The sequence below is a fragment of the Myripristis murdjan genome, chromosome 13, assembly GCF_902150065.1.
Source record: "Myripristis murdjan chromosome 13, fMyrMur1.1, whole genome shotgun sequence".
NCBI classification, from domain to species: Eukaryota; Metazoa; Chordata; class Actinopteri; order Holocentriformes; family Holocentridae; genus Myripristis; species Myripristis murdjan.
Window position 1 is genome coordinate 9,126,867 of NC_043992.1, and position 25,257 is coordinate 9,152,123.

At 39.2% G+C, this 25,257-nt stretch overlaps 1 protein-coding gene across 4 annotated transcripts in view; it reads left to right on the forward strand.

Annotated features, from left to right (window-relative positions):
• The window catches only part of myo18ab (myosin XVIIIA b), a 169,469-nt gene that overhangs the window by 64,054 nt on the left and 80,158 nt on the right, over positions 1 to 25,257 (forward strand). For 3 of the 4 annotated variants that reach the window (XM_030066613.1, XM_030066616.1, XM_030066615.1), the window contains 11 exons: positions 4,185 to 4,327; positions 4,945 to 5,045; positions 7,336 to 7,399; positions 9,904 to 10,048; positions 13,909 to 13,920; positions 15,809 to 15,979; positions 17,124 to 17,214; positions 18,264 to 18,456; positions 19,963 to 20,049; positions 22,938 to 23,079; positions 24,110 to 24,269. In XM_030066613.1, the coding sequence (XP_029922473.1) occupies positions 4,185 to 4,327; positions 4,945 to 5,045; positions 7,336 to 7,399; positions 9,904 to 10,048; positions 13,909 to 13,920; positions 15,809 to 15,979; positions 17,124 to 17,214; positions 18,264 to 18,456; positions 19,963 to 20,049; positions 22,938 to 23,079; positions 24,110 to 24,269 (1,309 nt within the window). The remainder of the gene's footprint in view (positions 1 to 4,184; positions 4,328 to 4,944; positions 5,046 to 7,335; positions 7,400 to 9,903; positions 10,049 to 13,908; positions 13,921 to 15,808; positions 15,980 to 17,123; positions 17,215 to 18,263; positions 18,457 to 19,962; positions 20,050 to 22,937; positions 23,080 to 24,109; positions 24,270 to 25,257) is intronic. The other variant, XM_030066614.1, reaches the window with a different exon arrangement.

The following is a 25,257-nucleotide window of genomic DNA, read 5'->3' on the forward strand; positions in this document are numbered from 1 at the left end:
AAATATGTCTTCTTAATATGTCCAAGTGTTGGAATTGTTTGTTTATGTACCCCCTATTCTCCTACAGTGTGCTGCAGCAACAGCCCAGTTTCCCCATGGGGAGTAATTATAATCTTTATTCACGTACCACTTTTCAAAACAGTCACACAGTGAAGAAAAAAGACACTAATGATGGCAAGGCAAAATATAAAAACAAGACGCATAAAAGTAAACTGTAATTTCTGTAATAATGAATTTTAAGAGGTGACGTAAACAATGACACATGCAGGATTTGTTTCGTCTGGTGGGAAATTAGTAAATTCTCAGACATCTCCATTATTACGCAGTATGATGCTTTTTTAACAGAAATACAGGGATGATTGATGTTGCCTTTTTGCATCAAGGTGGGTGGATGGGCCAGAAACTAAGCCCAGTGTCATGCGTGCATAGAAATGTTAGCGTGTGCGTATATTAGAGAGCGGGGTAAGATACATTAGCTTGAAGTGTAGGCCTCCATATGTAATAGAAAATTTAATGTTGCAGTAAAAGCAGTAGCAAGCTCAGTTCCACTGTTGAGGCGTGTACATGATGTAACTTTTGCCTGAAAAGCAGCTCCATGAATTAATATGTCAGCGCCCATAAACCCCTATCTCTTGTGCTTTTTGTACAGAAGGTCTGTGACAGAGTAGTAAGAGCCAAATGATACCCTACTCCTGGATAATATTGCACTTTCATGGCTCATAGTCTGGATTTCATTCATGGCTGAGAGTTCAAATTTTCAGTATGAGACTTTCTCAACTTTACCAATAACTTAAAAAAAAACACAGACGAATATGACACAACTAAACTTAATTTATCTCAACATTGTGTGCAAGCGGGGCAGGTGCAGTGATCTCAGTGAATACCTGCAGCTCCCACATAGCACTAATTTGGGGAAGTGCAATGTGCTGGACTGCTTTAGCAAAGTAGCTGCTGGATGCAGTTCCTCAAAACACTAGGTTGTCTGCATCCACTCAAGGTAATGTACCTCAAAGCAACACTGAACATAAGTATGTTGGTTTGCTGGATGTGATATGAGTCATGGTGGCAAAATATCCTCATTAGCTGCTCCGTGCACTCCTGGGCTGCTAATCCAGAATACTGTATTTCTATCTCTCCATTCACTTCCATAGCGTGGCGAAACAGCTCCCAAAATAACACTTTTAACACATAAACCAACAGGATTTTGCCAGTATAAAAAACAACAAATCCTGAGCCAGTACCCATGTTTTTAAGGAAATTAAGTGGCGCTTTTCTTGTTATTTTCCTAATTATGCATTTCCTGTTTGTTGTTGTTTTTTATGTTGGCATTGTCTGCTTTGTTCATGTTCATTAATATACTAAAAGTGTTATTTTGGCATGTGTGTGGTTGCACTATGGAAGTGAATGGAAAAGTAGAAATACAGTATTGGATTAGCAGCTCAGGGAGCAGCTAATGAGGATGTTTTCCCCACCATGTGGAGTCAAACAACATCCAGGTAACCGTGCAGTCCAACACTCTACCAAACTATTGAGTTAAATAGTTTGTGATATAATTTGATCCAGACCTAGAATTACATGCAACTTGTTATACATATACTTACATATCCTAGTCTCTTACCACAGATTTTACATGCTGGTAATAGAGTAGTGACTTGTAACTTGAGCCCGGTTCATACATTACTGTGGAGTGCCATGTCTTTATGTCATATTGGATTTACTATAAACAACTGTTCACATCAGCTTCCTAGTCATAATTAAATATAGAACATGGGACTTCTTTGGAGGCTCCCATACAGAGGTGTAGTGGAGGGTATACACAAATATATGGAGTATACCCACCTCTTTTGCAGGCAAATTACAGTATACCCACCTATCAGCCAAAAGCAATTTAAAAATATAGAATAGTATAGTCACTTCCCTGTTAGTATCCTACCTATCTACTTAATAGTATGTTGACTTCATCAACTACCACTACACCAGTGTTCCCATATGTCCGATATCCTGTACAAGTGCATCAAGAGAGGTGGCATACACATGAATGATTATTTATTGCTGTTTGTCGATGGTTTAACAGATTTGGATTCGGATGCTCCTAAATGTGAGCACTTCTAATTTGTAATGAGATGCCATCCCATTCCCTCCTCTTCTTTTGATGTGATGTGAATGCAGCAAAATGGCATGTTGCATTAGATACATTTAAGTCTCGAATGTGAAGTTAGGCGATCATTACCTGAAGAGGAATTGGAACCACTCGCCAGTTTTGTGGTGTATTTTTTTTCACTGGGCATTTTGAGACCAGAATTTTTCGCTCTGAGTCACTGCTGGAGTTTTTATATGCACAGTCATCATAAGAGTGCAACAAGCATGAAAAATGACAAATGGCATATCTGCATTCACACATCAAGCCACGTAGAAAGCATGCACCGTGCGTTGGTGTGTTAGTTGATGGTTTTTAAAACAGAATAGAAAGTGTGAGTGAGTATGACAGGATGGGATGGGTTTTGATTGCCAGGTGAAATCTTCTGCTGTAGACTTGAGGAATAGTTTGACGGGGGTCTTACAAGTTGGAAAAAGCATAGGGACAGCTTGAAGGTGCATGGCAAACTCATACAAATGTGGGTGGATGTTTGGGCTGATAAATGCTAGAGTGTGTGTGTGTGTGTGTGTGTGTGTGTGTGTGTGTGTGTGTTTGTGTGGTTATGCTTTTGTGTGATGGATGAGGGGAGCCCTCTAATGAAGCCCTGCGGGGGAAAGGGATAATTAGCTGAGCTTATTGAAGTGTCCCAGCTCTCTGACTTAGCTGTAATAGGCTAACCAGTGCTTTAGCATTCAGCATTTAGTGAGTGGACCATGAAACAGGCAAGCGATGTTATCTAGCGTACAACCCAGGAAAGCACAGTTATACCTGCAGAACTGTCTTGATAGAAATGATAGCACAGCATACTCTGCATAACATAAAAACAGCCATCTTGTCACCAGAATGTAATTGTACCAGAATATCATCATGTTTTCATCACACTGAGTTTTGCTACCTCACTGTTTGGTCCACTGTTTGTACTGCTCACTAATTAGATAAGAAGAAACATGGAATATGAGTTGGAGTTAAGCTAATGGTGTTATTAAACACTTGAGCACTGTTACAGGAGCAGCTCCTGATGATGAGCCTTGCATTTTAGCTCCATTTTGTATTTTTTGTGTGTTTTCCTTAATCAAACACTGTGCGAGAAAATATATGGAATGGAATGGAATGTCTTTATTGTCATTGCAACAAGCACAATGAAATTGAAAGGCACAGTCCTCCTTAGTTATGTGTAAATATTTTCAAAATTCAACAGCTTGTTTCTTACAAGTTACAGAAGAAATAAAATCTTGTAATTATTGAGAAAAAGTTAAAAATTGTTGTTCCTCCTCCAGTAATTGCAATCACATGTGTGCATATGCTTTTACTGGTTTGGAGTAAAAGTTCATGAATATGGAAAATCAGCATTCAACAAACATCCTCAGTGTCAAAGTAACTTTGCAACAAGTTCACACCCTTTCTCCTCGGCTTGTCAAAAGACAATCGAGGAGACCACAAACTGAAGAAGGCAGGTTGAGAAAAAATGTAAAATAACCCCTGGGTTGCATCACTGACCCCACCAGCCACTGAACATCACTGCTTGTTTATATATTATAGTGTAAGAGCATCCAAATTTTGATTTTTACATACATGAATATACATGAATAACACCACGTGATTAGCCACAGTCATGCATACATAGATAAAGGAATGAATGGAAAACAAATGTATTATATTAAATTACACATAAGATTAATCATATACATTAGTGAACATTTACATTTCAGTATCACAAGCCATGTAATGTTGGATACAAAAAAAATGTAAAGTATGTGTTTTCCCACTCATTCCTGCATCCTGTTTAACAGAACAACACGATCAATGTCATCAAATGTTGCAGTCATGTAAAGAAGCACAAGAATCATATAAAAGAATAAATTACCAAACATTAAAATGCCAGACGGAAGTGGAAAAAATGTTATAATGATGCATTTCAGTATTTAAAAAGATATAACAGCCAAAATCAACACTGATCCCCTTGAACAATTTGATTATTCAGCTTTTGTGACCCCTAACACCCACTGCTAGTTGTAGAGGGTAAAATTGTTTGTTTTGTGTGTCCTAGCGGAGAAGTGGCAGGCGGTCTATACCATCCTGGAAGCTTTTGGCAACAGCGCCACCGCCATGAACACCAATGCCAGTCGCTTCTCTCACATTGTGTCCCTGGACTTTGACCAAGCTGGACAGGTGGCTTCTGCCTCCATCCAGGTAAAACACATTCATTTGCACACACACGCTCAAGCACACACTCATGTATAGATGTAACTGTATGGATGTGCAGTTCAGAGACACGTAAAATTAGATGCAAACATCTACTCAGTGGCCACTTTATCAGGTTCACCTAATACAATACAGTCCAACTGTTCTGCCATACCTTTATTTTTGCCTATAATGCTCAGCTTTTCTTTTTGTCACAGTAATAGAGGTGTTCATTCACTTCTATGTTTGGCATTGAGCTCATAGTTAGTGCTGCTGTTGGACTGGACTGCATTTTATTAAGAGCTGTTTCCATTATTCTGTCTCACTTGTGTATATAAATAGGGAGTACAAAAAAATTAGAAACAAACAAACAAGTTTAAAGTCAATTAATGCTATTAAGAGGCTTTTCTACCTCGCAACTAGAAAATCATGTGGGAAAGCACGTAATTCTGGAATATTTAGAAGATTTCTGACATGAAAATGGTCAAACTGATTGGCTACAAAAATGTTAATATCAGCTTTAAAAAAACCTCAATCAGTCAAACTCTACAAGACACACACACCTCTACACATGTTGAGCAAGTCCACAGCAGAGAGGTCTGATCCTTGGGGCTTGTTCTTCTCAGACAATGCTGCTGGAGAAGCTGAGGGTGACCAGGCGTCCTGAGGCCGAGTCCACCTTCAACGTCTTCTACTACATGATGGCCGGAGCTGACAGCACCCTCAGGTGACTTCTCAGAGTTCCAGAAAATATCTTAAATAACAGTAATCAGAAGGTTCACCATATTATAGAAAAACTGAACCTTTGGTTGGGTGTTGGGTTGTATAGTTACCTGGACATGATGTAAGTTTACATGGTGGTGAAATAGCCTCATTATTTGCTCTGTGCTCCTCTTGGCTGCTAATCCACAATACTGTATTTCTATCTCTCCATTCACTTCTATATCTTGACAAACAGCTCCCAAAATAACACTTCTGGAACATAAACATATGCCAATAAAAGGATTGTGCCAGTATAAAAAACAACACGTCCTGGTCCAAATTTTTTGAGGAAATGAAATAACTCCTATATTTTATTTTCCTCTGTGAAGTGTAGAGTAGTTCTGGCAGATACCGTCTGCAGGAAACTTCCACCTAGTAACCGTGTACATGGGAGAAACGACCTGACAGCACTTTCACAGATAATTACATGAAAAAATGGGTAGCAGGACTTTATGTCACGCCCAGATAACTTTACAGCCCTACACTCTTGCAAAGTCAAGTTTGCTTTAAGTGGGATTTTATTATGCAGACTTGAAACCAGTTAATGGTATTGGCAAATTATTTGCATTCAGGTTTTATGTAACATGGCAAAAAAAACATTGTTTTCATTGCATCTGTTTTACTAAACACAGATTGACTTGGATGCCTTTAACAATTTGTGTCCTTTTTCTTATTTTGCCCATTTATAGTTTTAAATGTTTAATTATCTCTGCGCAGTCAGACATATCCTGTTTTTGTTTTTATTGTGTTTTTTTAAGTTGGTCTTAAATTCAATTCCAGGTAGCATTTTAAAAAAGTTAACTTTACTAAAAAGTATTAAATTTGGCTTTCCAGAAACATGTGTAATTCCTTACCCAGTATGATGTAGATAGATTGGAAAGTGGTTTAACGATAGGAACCTATCCATTCACAGTACATAATTTGCCCGTTAGCAAATTGAGTCACTTTGGCTGTTTAAAAGCCTCACTCTCTGTGCTTGCTGAGGCCAGAGCACTGTGGGGGGAAAGACAGGGGCTTCTAAAATGCTCACTGCAAAGCAAAAAAATGAAAATACTGGAAGCCACTTCAGTGAGAGTGAAAGGTGATTATTTGCGTGTTAGGCACAAAACAATAAGGTGCTTAAAGAGCAAAATGGAACACAGTGATAATAGTAATGCTAATCAACTTTCACCTTTTGCACTGAAGTGGCTTCAAGCCTTTTCGTTTTGGTGAGATAATCTTATTCACTTCAGAGCATACACCCCATAGCAACAGCTAATGAACTGTCACCGCCTAACTTGCTGCTAATGTGACCCAGAATAATATAATAATCACCTCAATTTTATTTTCAAAGTCTAGTCTAAAAATGATATTTATTACACACTGTCAGTTACGCCCTTGTGTTATTATCATTGTGTGCACAGGGTCACAGCTTTCAATTGATTTTTTTCTATAATTTTTTTTTAGAATTTTATTTTATTAGAATTTCTTTTTATTATAATTTTTCTTGTTAGTAATTACTACCATTTGGGGCTCGGATAAAAATCATTGTTTGATCCTGACAGCTAATATTGGAGGTGGACTGCTTACAGTATATGGGCAGATGTTTGTGTTTAAATGGAATATTAACACAGTGCCTGAAAACCTGGGTATTACAGAACTGGTAACCAGCAGTTATTTTTTTATAGTTTTAATCATGCTGGAAGTGTGACTGTTGTATTATTTTTTTCTTTGTATTTGAGTGTTTGTTTGCTAACTCTTAAGCAATTTCTACATACGACTTACTTTTTCCACTGTTCCCTTCCATCTTTTCCTGAAATTCAGGAGATGTCCAAATTGAAAGCAAAGCAGATTTGTTTCTTTGGTTGATCACTGCACGTGCTGTGATTTCTCCTTCATCTCCATCTTTCCCTGTAGAATAAGAAATGCCCACTCTGATTGTAGTCACGGTTCTCATGTCAGGTCTCACTGTTTTTTGGTTTAAGCTGGTAAACAACTTTCCGGGTTCTGAACCCACTTCTCCGTGGTCAAAATGCTCAGAATGGTTCAAAATTCAATTTGAAGAGTTTGAATGAACCACTCCATACTTAATGTCATTATATCGTATGTTAAAACACGCTGTCATGGCTCCAAGACTTTCATAACGTTCTCACATTTGTTTAGACAGTCAACCATTTTCTTATTCTCTCCAGGTAAAGGTAATGGGTGTCTTTGTGATCAGCAGGCATTTCAAACAACTGGTGATCACCTGTACATTTGACGTTTCCCCCCCACAGAACGGAGCTTCACTTTAACCACTTTGCAGAGAACAGCGCTTTTGGGATCCTGCCTCAGTCTAAGGTAATTGCACTTGATGGTATGATTGAGGGGTGTCTCTCTGTGTGATGACAATGATGCGCAAGCACAAAAGGAAGAGAAGTGTGATTTGTGTAATTACAAAGCATAACATGCCCCTTTGTGACTAGTTTGTGTGTGCTCAATGTCATTTCACCATTCATCCTCTCGTGACAGTTTCTTCTTTCTAAACTGAACATATGTGATTTGCTGAAAGGTTAATTACACTGCACACCACTCTTGGTGCACGTGTATTGCTCTCTGTAGATCTACTAATGTGAATACAATGCACATTTTGCAGTCTATTTAAGATGTAAATGTATAAAGTTTTTCTTCATATTCTTCATTATAGTCCATTTAACTAAAATTGAACACATTTTCATTGATCTTTCTTCATTGTCAGTATGTTTAACTGTTATTACTAGGGGTGTAACGATACACAAAAATCACGGTTCGGTACGTACCTCGATTTTGAGGTCTCGATTCGGTACATTTTTGGTACAGTATGGGAACAAAATGCAAAACATAAAATTTCTTTAAACAAGCAATTTTATGTTTGTTAGGAACTTTATTGTAACATTATACAAAATATAGAAAAAAAAAAAGAATACTGCTGCCAAGTGCTGGTAATAAGTTTACCAATAAATATTCTCATTATAAACAAAATATATATAAACACCTCAAGTGTAATAATGCGATTATACAACTATTATCAACAAAATAAAATGTATTATCAAAATGTATCCATACTGTGGGCATTTCGCTCTCAAAATATGAAAGTTTTTTGCTAGTATTGTCTCCGTTTCAGCGGAAATACATGAGATATGATGTTAACTAGTCGTTGTCACCCAGCCTACTTGGGCTTATCATGTTTTCTAGACGTCGTGATTCCCCAAAACTGAAAAAATACCACACAAAACTGCTCTGCTAGCTCAATCATGTTGTAACTAGAACATCCGCTGGAATAAAATATTTTTTTCATGGACTGATAGTTACACTTCTGCCGACTTCTCAATCATTTTTAAGCTAACAGGTGCCGTGACAACGACTCAGCAGCACAGCTGATCTTTATCTACAACCACCTTATATGAACAGTTATATTTAAATATAGGCTACTGCTTTCCAGTGTCGGCGCCATAAACAAACATCTGTCTTTTTATAAACTCACCGGAAGATGTTTTATTTCAGCTGGGGGTCTGTCACTCCAATTTAACATTAGCTCCGATTAATGTGGCTAAGCAGCAGAAATAACAACAGTAAGAAGTCACATTATGGCTGAACAGAGTTATATGATTTCAACCCAACCTTTCAGGGGCTTTTGCTAATCACCTTTTCAGGCTATTATCAATTTACCTCTAAAATAAAGACGACAGTTTTCACAGATATGTTGATTTATTAAATGTTCATTTCAATGCACAGATCAATGGTCTAGGCAACTCATAAAGAATAAACAAATGAATAACGATTAATAAGCTAATTAATAACTGATAACATTAACACATTAATAACAAGAACAAAGTTATAGCTGCACATCTCCGTGGGAAATCTTACAGGTACTGTCCATGGTGCTGAATCTGCAGAGTTATTTCATTCTCTTTATTATAGAAATTAAAGCTCCATCAAATTCACGGAGAATCTTGTTTAGCTCTTCTTTCCTTACAGATGAGAAATCAGCTGTTTGTCCGGTGTTTTTCAAGTGGTCTTGTAGACATTTGACGGCCCAAGACATTGACCGGACCGTACCGGCTTCATTTCCTGACCTCTCCAGCTGATCCAGCTCTTCACTCGTCACTCTTGCGTATCTCGGCTTTTTCTCTTCTGTCTTGTCTTCCTCGTTCAGCCATTTATCCAAACTTAGGTTGCCAAAGAAATTTAAATTGACAACCAAACGGTCAATTATGCAGGCTAACAAAGTTCACAGCGGCTTTTGATGCGGGTTTCGGTGAAACGTTTTGTGTTGCCATGGAAACCACACAGACCCAGGCAGTAAGATATAGGCAGCGTAATATTTTCAGTGATGAGGTTTTTTTCATTTGAGCACAGCTAGCCTTGCTCAATTGCTCATTTGAGCACATTCTAAACGTCTGATTGACCAATCAGATTGCTCGGTCGGATCTACGTGTTGTATAATGCTTCTTCTTCGAGAGACTAGACACTTCCCCGGCATACTGCTGCCCTCTACTGTTTCGTACGTGTAGCTGCAGGTGGATATGGATAAATGAAAACGAAACTTATGTTCCACCACCCATTATATTCGTGTGGTAACTCACCCGTGCTGCACACCTCTGTACTGAACCCAACGCCCTGTACCGAAAATTTTTAATCCAAATACATGTATCCTTACACCTCTAGTTATTACTTACTACACCGTCATAATGCTCTAACTTGTTTTTCATGCTTTTTATTATGCACACACACACACACACACACACACACACACACATAAACATACACATACACATCCTGCAAAGGGATATTACTAAACTTTCACTTCATCTTGTGTTATGCAGCCTGAGGACAAACAGCGATCCTCCCAGCAGTTCACCAAACTGCAAGCAGCCATGAAGGTGCTCGGCGTCTCTGGTGAAGAGCAGAAAGCCCTCTGGCTCATCCTGGGGGCCATTTACCACCTTGGGGCCGCTGGAGCCACTAAAGGTATAAAACCTCCATAACCCACTGAATGCAGATATTAAAGAAGTTAAAGGAATAGACTAATGGACTAATAAAAACTAAGAAAGAAAATAACTAAACTAACCAAATCTGTGCTTTTAACAAAACGGATGCACATTCTTTCATTGAGTGCATCTCCTCACTTCCCCTATCTATTTGTGTGCATTTGTCCTTTATAAGCACAAGATTTATTAGCACATGTTCAAGCATTAACGTGTACTGGCCTCCCTGTCAGTATTTCTTTTATGCCGCTCCACTCAGTTTGCTTATTATTAGAAAATGTGGGTTGACAACATATAACACCGCCTTTCATTAGATGACTGTGCTTTTTCGCCTTGATAAGGAAATGCCCCAATGAAGCACAGAAGCGTTGTAAAATCCATTTACTCTCATTGTGCGAGCCCCTTAATTAAATAAGCAGTTCAAAGATGCGGGGAAGCAGCGCTCGCCTGGCTGTTCATTAGGCATGTCGAGAAAAAGGCCGCTCTCTTGCCTTGCACAAAGGAGGCTAGAACAACCGAGGACTCTTGAGAAGTTTTAATTTGGGGATGGCTTGGGTGTTGAATGTACGGTGGACTTTTTTTTTTTTTTTTTTTTTTGCCGTCTATCTCTTAATGAAGACAGAGAGGTGGCTCCTCTCAAATTGTATTCACAGTGCTATTCCTCAGTGATATTCCTCTGTCTTCCTGCAGTCACAGATGTAGACGAAGGCGGTAATGAACTTTTTAATCATACCAGCACAGGCCAAAGCTTGTCTCCACCGTGTGTGTGTGTGTGTGTGTGTGTGTGTGTGTGTGTGTGTGTGTGTGTTCTTATACTTCTATCCTTGTGAGAGGTAGTTTGAGTTTTAGACCTGAAGAGTGAGGTCATTTTTGGCCCGTCTTCACGCTGACAATAGGTCATTTTAAAGCAAAATTGAACTTTGTGAGAGTTGTATAGCTACCTGGGTGTTTAAGAGTCCGCATGGTGATGAAATATCCTCATCAGTTTTTCTGTGCTCCTCTGGACTGCTAATCTACAGTACTAAATGTGTGTCTTTCCATTCGCTTCCATAGTAAAACAGCTCCCAAAATAACACTTAGCATATAAAGGAATGTGAACAAAGCAAACTATGCCGAATTTAAAAAAAAAAAAAGGACAAATTCTGGTGCACAATTTTCTTTCCATATAAATACAATTATTTGTGAAAGTAGGTTACTATGTAGATGTTTCTGCAGATGCTGCTGCCCAATTTACTTTCCACTGCAATAAGAAAAAATAACAGGAAAAGAGCAGCTTAATTTCCTCAAATTAAAAATGAAAAGGTGCCGGGACTTTATTTTGGCACCAGTTTGTTTCTATGAAAGTGACTGGAGAGACAGAAGATAGAGATAGGATTTGGGTTTAGGTTTCAGGTTAAAATTAGGGTTATAGATTATAGGGTATCTGTGCTTCTTTAAAATAGTGTCACAATGTCCTAAACTACATTCAAGACCTTAAACAGTAATTGTTGCTGTCTAAAAATTGCAGGAAAGCTGGAATAGGTTTAGGTATGGGTTAAATTAGAATTAGGACTAGGTTCAGGTTAGGCTTAGCTGTTAGGGATTAGAAAGTCCTTACAAGTATGGTAAGACAGCTGTGTGTGTGTGTGTGTGTGTGCTGTCTTAACCACATTCATACTGCTCTTGCATGAAGCTGAATTGGGCAGGAGGGACGCACCAGCTTGCTCACACTCATTCTTTCTTACAGTTAATTCATGTCTTTCTTTGTGAATAACAAAGAAAGTTTTGTCATTGCACCCAAATATTTGCTTCTGCACAATGCCAGCCATTTATTCCTGTGCCTCATCTGCCTACTGTAATCCACACAGAAATGAGACCAACCCCCTCTGCATAGGTCATCGCGTCCTTTTTAAGGAAAACAAAACAAAGCACTTAGAGGAAAATATTCGGTGTGGTCCAAGTCAAACTGACTTTGAACCACATTTAGAGCTGCCAGTAGGGGTCAGGCTTGATGTTTGACTCCACACACGCATACAGTAGGTAGCATGCTGACTGCTACAGCAACAAGAACAAAAGGATTTTCCACTGGATGCTGTTCTGCTACACACTTTGATATCCTGGTTCTCATGCCAGTTAGAGGGGATAAAGGGTTTGGAATAGAAAACTGAAACAGTTCAATTCATGGTAGGGAGGATGGTAAACTTCACAATGTTTCCCCTATTGAAGCGAATCTTTGTTTTCATTCAAGTAGAGCTGAGCCATCCTGGTGGTCCTGCGGACCCTGTGTGTGTGTGTGTGTGTGTGTGTGTGTGTGTGTTTGCGTGTGTTTCTTTACTATTAGGGACAAATATTACCATTAGGAAAAAAAAAAGAGGAAAATCAGCCAAACTGAGGATATTTTGCCCGGGTGTCACTGATATGATTCTGCGATAACTATGATTATTATACTGCTAATGACAGTATTTCCATGGTTAATATGCTCCTGATCATGATGTACCCAGCTGCTTTTGTGAAGAGATGCTAGGAGAATTTAGGGTTGAAATTAGGATTAGGGTTAAGGTTAAAGTTAGTTAATAATTAGGATTTTGGAGTAGGTTTAAACTGGCCATTAGGAATATAATAGGAGAATATAATCAGTGTGTGTGTACATGAATGTGTGTGTGTGTGTGCGTGCCCAGCAGGGCCGGCTCACCTGCTGGAATAGTTTTTAGATTGGTCCAGACAACATATTTTACCACTCCCGGCCCTCAGTAAGCACAGGAATGGTTGCCTGTGGCTGGAGCTACTTCTGTTACAACAGCTTCTTAGCATCAGATGACCCCCGTGCTCTGTACAACAGTGGTTCTCAATCGTTCTCATGCCACACACACAATTTAGAGCCCTAAAAACCCATTTGATACGACTTAGTTCTAGGAAACCAGGTAATGACAACAATTACCATCATATTTTCTATATTTGGAATCATTTCTGTTGAATTGAACTTGCAATCTGACATTTACTTATATTTTCATGTAAAAGTCAGTTTTGCTACTGTATTGCTGATAGATAAAAGTCACGATACTGATTTAACATGCAACCAATTCATGAAAGCTTATGCTGCATTTAAAGGGGTATTTCACCCATTTAAAAAAAAATGTGATATTATTTGATTCCCCCGCCTCTAGCTGTAGGACAGTAGTGGTGCTATCTGCCTCTCATTGTTACTGAGTGCTGGATACTGGCTGGATGCTCCAAATGCTAACTGTTAGCCTCCTGCCATTGAGATGGACTTCCCCCCAGCTAACATTTTTAAAAATAACCACTTTAATCCACTCAAATTTTTAATGAAGAAAGTTTGGAGTTGGATGATATGTCTCAACATGTTTACAACCTAACATGGCATACAAAATGTTAACCATTTTCCAAAAAAAAAAAAAAAAAAAAACTGAACAGTCCCATGTAACATTTCAGTTTTTTTTTTTTTTTTTTTTTTTTTGAGTAAATAGAAGAACTGCATAGTTAACTCAAACAGCAATAGCCATCATTGCTTAACAGAAAACGTCAAATTTAGGAATAAAGATGTTTACAAACTAAACAAAAAAAGAGAATCCACTTTAAATTACAGTGAAATTAAATCATGCCTCATTTTTCTGGGGAACTCTCTCGAAACCCCAGTTAAAGACCCACTGCTGTAAAGCCCACGGCTCTGTTTTCAACAGTGACATGTTTGGCTGAGCTTGCACTTCAAAGCATGGTAACGGGATGTCAGTGTTGTTTAATGCTAATGTATGTTTCTTCTCTAGTCAATGTGAAATGATGAATTGTTCTGTCTCTAACCCCCTCTCTCTACTTGCATGTTTGCATGCTGCACCCTATCAAATGCAGACACAGATGAAGGTAATGAAAAAAAAAGCAACATGCAAGTCGTTCAAGTTGCTGTTTTTAACTTAAAACTTTCTTTCAAACCCTCTTTTGTTTGTATATTCTGTCTTAATGCCTTTATCATTCTTTCCAGACCTTAAGTCATTAGCATTTTTATTGTTTCTCCACCTCATCTTGTCGCTGCCTCTATTCATCTCTTTCTCTCTCTTGTGTTCTCTCCTCTTCTTTGCCTCATGACAATTCCCCCCCTCCACTCCCTATCCCACCCCTCTCTGTTATGTGAGATGAAAATCATGGGGATCACAACTTTGTTGTCCCTTTAAAGCGCTCTGTCTGATGCATCCCCATGTCTCCGGCGTTCAGTTCCCGAGCTGCTGTCACAGTACAACACAGCCTTAAACCCAAAGCAAAGCGTGTTCATTTTAACTTCTCTAGTTAGTCTTTTTAGTTTCTAACCTATATGTTTTTTCCCCCAGCCCACCCCATGTACCCCAGAGAACCTTCTGCTTGTCTTTTTTGATTCTGCTTTGCAGGCGCTCCTGTTGATTCCTTGGCTCTGACTCAGTATGCTGTTTGATTGGGTGGTTGAGCAGGCAGCCATGTTGCCTCCATTCCAACACAGGGGCTTTGAATTGCCTCCAGAGCAGTTGGAGATGTACTCCTTATACAGACAAGCATGCAAACAGACAGAGAGTCAGTGGTTGATAAATAGCTGTGCTTAGTAGTCTAATCCTGTGTGGCCTTAGTTGCTTTTATGCTTTTTTGTATTCATCTGGCTTTGTTCAGTGCAGCTGCAACATATCTTAGGAATCTGCAAACCAGTTTTCTGTGGCATAAATGCTATTATCATGATGCAATCTCAGGTCCATAATCCTTTCAGTGATAAACATATAATACCTCTTTAAGGCTGTGATCACACAGGAAGGTTCTTTCTCCCGCGTGAATGCCAGATGCAACTGTGAGCATCACTAATAACACTGGGTCAGAGGTGCTACATCATTGATGTTGCTATACAGCAGCTTGAAAGCTATTTTATTTGTGTTTGCTAGCTAGCTTGCCTGAGGTAACAAAGGGGATAATGTTGTTGAAAATAGAAATAGACAAGAGACAGTGATTGCTCTGCTTGCTCTTGAAAAAGAGAATGAGGAGCGTGTTTTAAAATGGAGGATGTGGATACTTGAGGGAGAACAGAAGGGTTTGTAGAGCAGCACACATGCACCTGCCACAGCCAAACTGTTGAACACGATTACAACAAAAGACACAGACAACTTTGCAAAATTGGATCACAGCCTAAAACACTTGCTCCAGATTAAATGACCTGTAGTAGCACTGAATAATGAAGGAATACAGTTGCAATTTTCATGCAGGAGTCATATCATGTCAGTCAGCTGCACGACTCCTCTCTCCTCTATACTATATCTAATGTCATTACAGTTTACAGCACTTAACACTATTAACTAAAAAAGCATGCTATTCACACCTTGACAGTCAGTTTTCACACATGCATTCAGACAGAATACTGAGTGATTATTTCAGCATGTGAAGAAAAAAATTCCCTTTTTAGATATGTACTACAGCAAATATATATCTAAAGGTGAAAAGGTGGGATTTGTCTACCTGACACAGTTTACGGTTGTTGTAGCTTGAAAAACTGCAAATTGTGTGGTGGGACTGGAAAAAATCTAGTTGTTTTTTTCTTTCCAATTACATGCAACTGCTTTGCATTCTCCAATGTGACCCTTTGCTTTTCATTTTTAAGTTTGAACTGTGTCTTTGCCTCCTTTTTTCCCACATTTTGTCCATCTTTCATCCTCACACATTCTCATCATGTCTTAATTATTCTTCTTCACTGTTTGTCCACTGCCACCGGAATTCATCCTGTTTCATTTTTATCTGTCTTTAGCAGGACGTAGGCAGTTTGCCCGTCATGAGTGGGCCCAGAAAGCAGCCTACCTGCTGGGCTGCAGCCTGGAGGAGCTCTCCTCCTCCATCTTCAAACATCAGGCCAAAGGACTGCAGCATTCCACCTCGTTCAGAGGAGGACCAGACGAGGCCGGCCAAGGTGACAGCTCAGGTGAACACCAGCCCCCACAGTCACTGATGCTATTTGGGAAACCTTGTTAACATCAAGAGATTAGGGTCACAGTTCAAAGAGGGTGTTAGACAGGAGCTGGTCTATATAGGGAGATATTCCACCTACAAGAATATGTGAGACCATTTCCAGGGGACATAGAGCACTAAAACCAGGATAAACAGTGAGGCAGTGGGGCTTGTCAATAAAGTCAGCTGTGTAAATCATAATAATTTTTGTGCGCTGGTGAAATGGCCAGACTGTGGTTAAGAAGAATCACGTATCTATGTGCTTACATGAATGAAATCACGAACAACTGGAAAATAAAAGAAAAATCCTCTGTTTATGTAACCAGTCGACACCACATAGCCTTAATGCTAGTGGAAATCTTATTATTACTTAATTTTACAACTGTGGTTTTCACGTCATCTTACAATTCTTCAATCATGTTACAATCATTCTGCTCTATTTAGCAGCTAGCCAAAAGACTGCTGCGCTTTGTTTTTCTGTCTAGCAGCAGGCAGTGGCCATGGTTCAGTTTTCTCCGTGGACAGGCTCTGGTTACACTGACCTGTATTGGTTTGCTGTTATCGGAGGTTCATTAAAAAGCAGTTACTGTCATCCAGCTCAGATACGAGGATGGATACCATGCAGGTTGTTTGATTACATGTTAAGAATTGATCAGCACTGCCCTGATTTGCCTAAGGCAGACCTTTAATTTGACCTGATTCTAAAGAGACATTTTGATCAGATTACACATGCATGAATATGTTCAGTTGTTGTCTCATGTCTTAAATATTGTCTCTGTGGATTTTTCACCCTAACAAGAATAAAATTGGAGGGGAAACATGAAAAATTTTGTGGTTTGAAGTGGTAAAATTTAAAGACGAGTGTTGGCAGAATAAATCAGCTGTTGGCAGCTTCACTATGAAAATACTGGCAACGCCCGTGTCTGTTGAACCTAAATTAAATATTGTTTAAAAGAGCATAATCTTCTCAGTTTTTAGATGGGGATTCACTGGATGGCAGTGGTTGAGATGACGTTGCTTTTGACTGACAACTGCAGACCTTGTTTTGTCTCTTGGGCTTTCTCTCCCTCTCTCTCGCTTTGGTTCCCACTGTAATTCTTTGTCTCCCTCCCTGTCAGGCCCTAAGGTCACAGCACTGGAGTGTTTGGAGGCCATGGCGTCAGGCCTTTACTCAGAGCTCTTCACCTTGGTCATCTCCCTCATTAACAGGTCGGTCCTTGTGTGAATGCATCAGCCTCCATATGTTTCTTTGTTCATTTCATTGTTTCTTGTTAATTTTTCAGACTCCACTAATTGGATTTTGATGCAACTTGAGATCTTAATTATGTAATGCTTGGCTAACACATGCAATGTAAGGCATCCAGGTAGAGGCAGTGGAGACACACTGTGCCAAAGAAATGGCTACAAATGAAGCTGTTGTTTGCCTCCCAGCCGCTGTCATGGTGGCCAGGTTGTAACCAGCTGCCGGTGCCTGTTGACTGAGTGCCGTCACTTTGTTTATTTGATAGAAATAGAGCAATCTGGCTTGCATGATTGAGCTGCTCTCCTTCAGTCACTCTGTCTTTCTGTCTGTTTGTTTGTGTCTTTATCTTTATGTATCCGTCTCCCATTTTCTCTCCAACAATTTATCTTTCCTCCCCTGCTCCTTCCTATTTTTTCAGCAATTTTGCACTTCCTGCGTAACCCTTTGAGACCTGTGCGAATTCACTTGATTTCTCTCAAAAACAACCCTAACATTTTTGATTTCTCTCAAAATTGATGAGCAAATTAAAAAGTACAAGAAAACACAATTTAAAAAAAAATTAAGAAATTATCAGAAAATTAGCACAAAAAAACCCAAACATTTACAAGGAAGTTATGAATAAAACATTTTAAATTCAAAATCCACCCACAGGCTCCTTCAAAATAATTGAATTAGATTTGGCCTTCTGATTGATGCAAGAAACAAAATGCAAAGAAATGCAAAATGCAAAGAAATACAAAAAATGATGAGAAAATGATTGTGAAAATAGGTAAAAGAAATTGTTAAAAAAAAAAAAAGTATTTCACAATTCGCCAGAAAAGCACCAGAAAAGCACCAAAAAAATGCTAATTAGTAAAACATGACCAGAAACCTGCATTTGTAATTATTATACTGATATATTTAAAAGTATTTCTTAAGAACAATGACCATAAAATGACTGCAGAAAATGAAAAAATAGGAAGAAATGAAAGGTCACTCATGCTTTTGCCCTGGTCTGGTCCTCTGTGTCCCCCAGGGCCCTGAAGTCCAGTCAGCACTCGCTGTGCTCTCTGCTGATCGTGGACACGCCGGGTTTCCAGAACCCACGCATGGCTCAGCGGCGCCGGGGAGCCACGTTCGAGGAGCTCTGCCACAACTACACCCAGGAGAGGCTGCAGACCCTCTTTCATGAACGCACCTTTGTGCAGGAGCTGGAGAGATACAAGGAGGTGCTGATGGGCTGATAGGGCAAGACACCAGACAGTAGCATGGACACACACACACACACACACACACACACACACACACACACACACACACACACACTCACTGTAGCTGTGTTTCCATTCACCATTCCAGGTTGTCTGTGTGGCCTGAAAAAGTCTCATGTCCCAAAAGGTCTTGAATAGTTGAATTCAGAATTTTAAGGCTCAAAGTCAGTTTCATAAGTCTTAAAAAGTGAGAGATTTCCACAGTCCTGTGCTCTTATGGGACTAGATGTTTTAACTATCATATATATTTCACTTGCGTCATTTATTTCACTTTAAATGGCATTAAAAAAGTCTTTAAATCTACGGAAATTTGTTGTGATAAGACTCCCTAATGCAACAGTCCAGCAAATATACAAGTAAAGTTTGAAATATGCCAAAAAATGAAATGTAAATTAGGTGAGTTTCCATCCGCCTGTCTGTCGCAGGGAATAAATTGGCCTGCTGAATGTCAAAAAAAGTCCTCAAGGAATTGATTAGGATTGATCAGCACTGCTGTTATTTTTTTATTTTTTGAAATTTGCCCTTTCCATGTAGCTATTCTAAATAAGTAATAATTTGCATAACGCTCTTAGATTGAAACCCAGCCATAGACTAGACACAGTAAACACACGCGAAGCCCGCTCATACATATTCTCATGTTCATCAAGTGCTCATGTGCTGAGAGCCACTGCAGAATACACACACAGCAAATCCACTGTTTTGTCTCAGCAATCCACATCCTTTCTATTTCTCCTACAGTTTTATTTCATTACTTTTCAAATTTAAACAACCACACCAGTGATTTTGAACGTTTGGGCTGTTTACTACAATTTTCTCACATTTTTACACTGCAACAAACCATTTCACAAATCACACTGGGGGTACTAAAGTTTTCACAACATTATAATTAAAATCCTTTGATTTTCATATATAAATTTTTGGTTGAAATGTACAGCATCTGTGGCTAACAAAGTCATCTCCATCCATAAACCACAGAACTGATAATTTGCTGTGGAAATCAAATGTTTCCCCAGAGACTATTTCCTCTGGTGGAGAGACTGTTTCCCTCCACACAGTTTCAAAAAGTCATCAAAACACAACAGTGCTGCTGTTTTTAGGAAAACCAATATAGAGGACTTTATTACGGTGATGGAATACTGGAGTGAAGAAAGTTTTAAGTCTCTGGGAGTTCATTTTCATATCGTAGTGGAATGAATGAACCCTGATGTCTGGATAAAAGGAAGCAAAAACGATATGACTGTGAAGATACATTTTGTAGACAGTATGTTACATCACTGGTATGGCTGTTTAAATGTCAAATGTCAGAAATGTAAAACATGTACAGACTCACACAACCCAATCTACAGTACAGAAATGATGACTTTTATCTTTAAAGCTACACTTCTGATTTGCTGATGATCTCTTTTCTCTACTGGTAAATCTGTTGTAGGTGACTAACCCAAGCCTTTATCCCCCTGCGTCTAGGAAAACATAGAGCTTGCTTTAGATGACATAGAGTCCAGTACCTCACTGTCTGTAGCAGCAATTGATCAAGCTTCAACCCAAGCCCTGGTAAGCACAACAAACCTCACTTCACTCCCTTTGTTTCAGGCATCTCTGGGCATGATTTTGTCTTTGGGCCTCAAAATCACTAACCTGTTTGTTACAAATGTGTGGTCTTACTCGTGACTGTTGAATGTACTATTTGTGAGCTGCAAATTCTAAAGTTGCATTTACATTCAGGGAAGCTTTCAGAAATTGAGGTCCAGTTTCTCTAAGATTGCGGTGTGAGGGCTGTTTGCACTTTTTTTATGCTTCAGTTGCTCGCGCTAATAGCATTTCTCTTATTCACCAAGAAATTTATGCAAATCGAGTTGTAGTCCAAACAAACCCTTGAAAGGAGCCCAGCACAAGCAAATACTCTCGCTCACAGCCAACTGGAATACAGCAGCTTCAGTTGTAAGACTAATCTAGCAGCGCTGGCACCCTTACGCCTTAAAGCCACTTGTAATTGGAGTGGTCTCTGATCTGATCTGAGATTCTAGGATGAAAAACCAGCTGCTTTGCTTCCTGACTTGCTGCTGACGATGCCGGGCCTCGCAGCAATGATAGGACCCATTCTGAACTCGTCTTCAAAGTCTTTACGCCACCTTTGTTACCTTCTGTGTGCTGCAGTAATGTAGGGGAATTGGTGTTTTGAAGTGTTAGTCAATTGGGTGCAATCTTTATTTGTGCCGTTTTGTCGACAAATAAATATTATGTGGGCTAAATAATGAGATTTCTGTGTAATTTACATATGCATGACCATGACAAAGAAGCTTTATTTTCCGACCATGACTATTAGGCAGCTTTCCACTCTTTGTGTGAATAACATGCCCTCTAAAGCTTCAGTGAATCTGGACCTCAGTGTTTTCACATTACATACAGCACTAATACAATCATTTTAATTTGTGTTATTCCAATTAAAATAAGCATTTGCACAAGTCCTTTTAATTCTTGATAATTTTGATCAAAATGTCAGCTGTAATTTATGATTAAATAATTATAGGATCATGAATTAAATATTCTACATTACTGGCTAATTTGTTTTAATCCTTTGGTTTGTATTTACTTGCATACCCTACTAAATATGCTGGCAGAAGCATTCACCTGGCATATTCGTATTCTCTGCAGGTCATCACTTTTTGATAAAGATGTTACAAAGATTGAATACTTCACCTTTTGTAATTAAATACTGCATTGAACCTGAGTCAAGTTTGTGGAAATAGCAGACAAATTGCCATTTGTATGCTGTGCCAGGCCTATTACCTCTTTCCAATTAGCTTAGCTTTTGATCATTGCTTTTTTTTCCTTTCTTTCTTTTTTTTATTTGTTCCATTTCCTTTTGGAATTCGTCCCACATCAGCGATATTAGATGCAATCAAGTTTTTCATTTGTTTTCTTCTTTGGTTGAAAGGCAGTTTTTCTTTCCACTAGTCAGTTGGCGTCTTGTCGCACAGCTCATTCAATTAAGTTTATTTATGAGACAAATATGCATGGCACCTGGCCTTTGCAGAAAATCTGTGGCATTGATGTGTACTGGCTTGCAAAAGTTGCATTAACAAGTGTTTTAATTCAAATTAAATTTGGCTAGGACTGTGTTGAAATTGATTGGGGAAAAAAGTATAAATAAGCCAGTGTGGGCATGCCTGTGTGTGTGTGTGTGTGTGTGTGTGTGTGTGTGTGTGTGTGTGTGTGTGTGTGTGTGTGTGTGTGTGTGTGTGTGTGTGTGTGTGCGTGTGCGTGTGTGTGTAGTTGTATTAGGAAACAGACAAGGCTCTGCAGTTTGAGCTCTGGCAAAGCATTGCATTAGCAGCAGCATTGTGTTGAGCATTCAGCCCAAATAGAAATGGAGGAATACAGAACGCACAACCACGACATCCATAGGCATGCAAACATGTAATTTACCTTAAATTCCAAACTAATAAACCAGCTGAGGGCTATACGGTGTCTTGTGATTTCATTTAATAAGGAAATCAGCTCATTTCTAATTTGATTTATCTCTGAAAAGGATCCAAGTTTCACCTCAGCAACTAATTAGGTTTCAACAGCACAATACACAATATCTGCTTTGAGTAATGAAAGGCCCTGAAAGCCAGTTAACCTTCTATGTTAGTCAAACGCAGTCTGTTTGGTGGAGTTATCCTTTTCATTTAGAGCAGCCGATCTCTGCCAAGCACCGTCATTTAAGAATCCCATCGGCAAAGTGGGAAGCAAAGCCACTCTATCGCTAGAGTAATAACACCCGAGAAAGCCAAGGAGCAAAGCTTCAAAATGATTGATTGGCCAGTCATTTTCATTACAATATCAAAACTTTAATGAGGTCGTGATAGCTAAGGGCTCATCCCACCTTTTTCCTTTTTTTTAATTTATATGTCGTAACGAAATAACCTTTCATGATTTTTTTTTTTTTGTGACTGACTGTTGAGATTTGTTGAACCCTAAATGCTTTAGTTGTGGCTACTCATACACAAATGCTTAAAGCGCTTTTCTCATTATTTTTGATGTTTTCATAGACAAAATGATTAATCAGTTAAAAAAAAAAATTGATCATTCAATTGACAACCATAATAATTGCGAGTTGCAGCCCTGGCACTCCCGTTAACCCAGCATCAAGGATTTCTGGATTATTTCTAATTGCTTGTTTACATGGCTCTCAGGTTAGGTGCATGGTCTCAAAACATAAAAATTAGGATATCATTAATGTGGAGTGTTGAAATATGATCATCTTGTGCTGCTGCAATGCTTAAGTAATGAACTAAGATGCATTTTCTGGGAGTGCTGATATGACTATTCTAATTTTTACACTATAATGTCAATCCTCTGCATTTGTGTGTGTGTGTGTGTGTGTGTGTGTGTGTGTGTATGTGTGTGTGTATGTGTGTATGTGTGTGTGTGTGTGTGTGTGTGTGTGTGAGCAGGTGCGCACCCTGGCCAGGACAGATGAGGCTCGAGGTCTGCTATGGCTTATGGAAGAGGAAGCCGTTCAGCCTGGAGGTTCAGAAGAAACGCTGCTGGAGAGACTCTTCAACTATTATGGCCCTGCACAGGGAGAGAACAAGGGTAAGCCACTGTCTAACACCCACTGGTTTCCAAACAAGTGCAGGTTTCGCCACTGGTGCCCTGCTGGTGTGGTGTGTGATGGGAAAAGGCAAGCTGTGGGAGAAGAGGTTATGTATATTTGAGGAAAGGTCATGAGGTCACCAAAGTGACAGGGTGCATGCTCTGGGTAGCATGAAAGTGTTTGCCAAAATTCATGGCAGTCCACCCAGTAGACTTTGAAATATCAACTTGACACTGGTGTCAGTAGAGGACAGGTCATATCAGATTTCTCAGAAATAGATTTTAAGACATTACATTGATATTTAGGCCAAAAGGTGGCACTACAGGAGAGATCATAAGGTCACCAAATAAAGAGGAATCTTCCTTTTGGGAGTATAAATGAACTCACCAAATATCATGCCAAGCCGCAAGAGTTTCTGATATTCTGGGTAAAACTGACATGTTGGCCAAAGGGTGGGAGGAAAAATCATGGGGTCCTTAAAAGTGACAGGGTTCATCCTGTGGGTAGCATAAATGGACGAACCAAATGTCATGGTAATCAGTCCTAAATTTTTCCAGAATTTTACATGATGGTGGTGCAAGAGGAAAGGTGTTGAGGTCACCCGAATTGACAAAGTTCATCCTTCACAGACAAACTAATATCAGATACATCCTATCAGTGTTATTGGCCTTTAATATGGCACAGTCTGATTGATTACATATTAATTGTAGAATTGATCAGTGCCACACTGGCTGTTTACAGGGATAACTGAACCTGAGCAGATCATAATGAAATATTTTGAACAGATTCCACTCAGACATAAATGGATATGTTATATTATTAGCTTCAATATCACTATCTGAGTTTTAGTGACCCAAGGTCTTAAAAGTGTTTCAGAGACTCTGCCAGCCTGACACAACTAAATTTCTTGGGTGTAAGCACTGTAATGATTTGGCTTGAAAACGTGAATATCATAATGATATGCTTGTACAGAAATAGCAATTTGATTTGACTTTTAACACACAAATCTCACCCTTGCCGCTCCTGCAGGACCCAGTCTGCTGCTTAAAGGAGAGAAGCCCCACCTCTTCCTGTTGGGCCACAGCCATGGGACTGACTGGGTTGAGTATGACGCCCAGGGCTGGCTGAACCATGCCAAGCACAATCCTGCCGCCCAGAATGCCGCCACGCTGCTGCAGGACTCCCAGAAGTACGACTGATGACAGTGACAAAATACATGCATGTTTGATTTTTTGACATAAAATAATGGTAGTCCTCAGCATCCGATTGTTTTCAATTTTTTTTCTTGCATCTTTGGTGCAAAGCGCTCATTGCTGTGTTGTTTTTCGTTTTCTATAGATAAAGCTTAATTTGCAGTAGGTGGCACTCTTCCCTTTGTCTGTTAAACCATTGTGGCTTTCACTGTTTATGCTAAACACCCACTTCCAGTAAATACCCCCTTTTTTATTCATTTCAAACAAACCAGAAATGTGAAATGCATCAGTTCTCACTCAGGCTCTCACAGCCCACAAACAGCTCACAAAGATCTGAAATTTTTAATTTTTGCTCTGCCATGATATCTTATTTGCAATTTTAAAAATATCTCTGGCCAAATAATATATGATCTGTCTCAGCTTGTACCTCTCCAAAATCAAATGAGTGATTTGTTGGTAAAAGCAAGGATAAGTACAAGATTTTATCAGTGCCTTCTGTCACCCCTTTTTACAATAATGAGTGCAAGCTGCAAATAGCAGTTAATCCAAAGCAAATCTACATGCATCCAGAAAGGATTTAGGAAAAGTGAAGTCCATGCTTTGGTGAGAGTAGCAGGGAGCACAGTGAGCCAAACAACACAGGGAGCAGCTCATCAACATATGGGCCTCCAAACAATGCAATATGCTACTAATACATTCAGATTAGCTCCATGTACTTCATAATTGAAGTATCAATCACTGGCTGACGCATTGATAAAGAATAGCATCTGCAGTTGGTCACATGCATGCATACCAATACAAATGTGTATGAAGATGTATTCAGTTCACTTCTTGTTCCTTACTTCTTTTTCCTTTCCTTACTTCTTTCTTCTTTTCTGTCTTGCACTCGGTCTCCCTTTTTGTCTCTCTTTCTTGCTTTCTTTTCTACCGTACTCTTGTACACTCTAATTGGCTGCAAGACCATGTTTCTTACCTAACTCATCC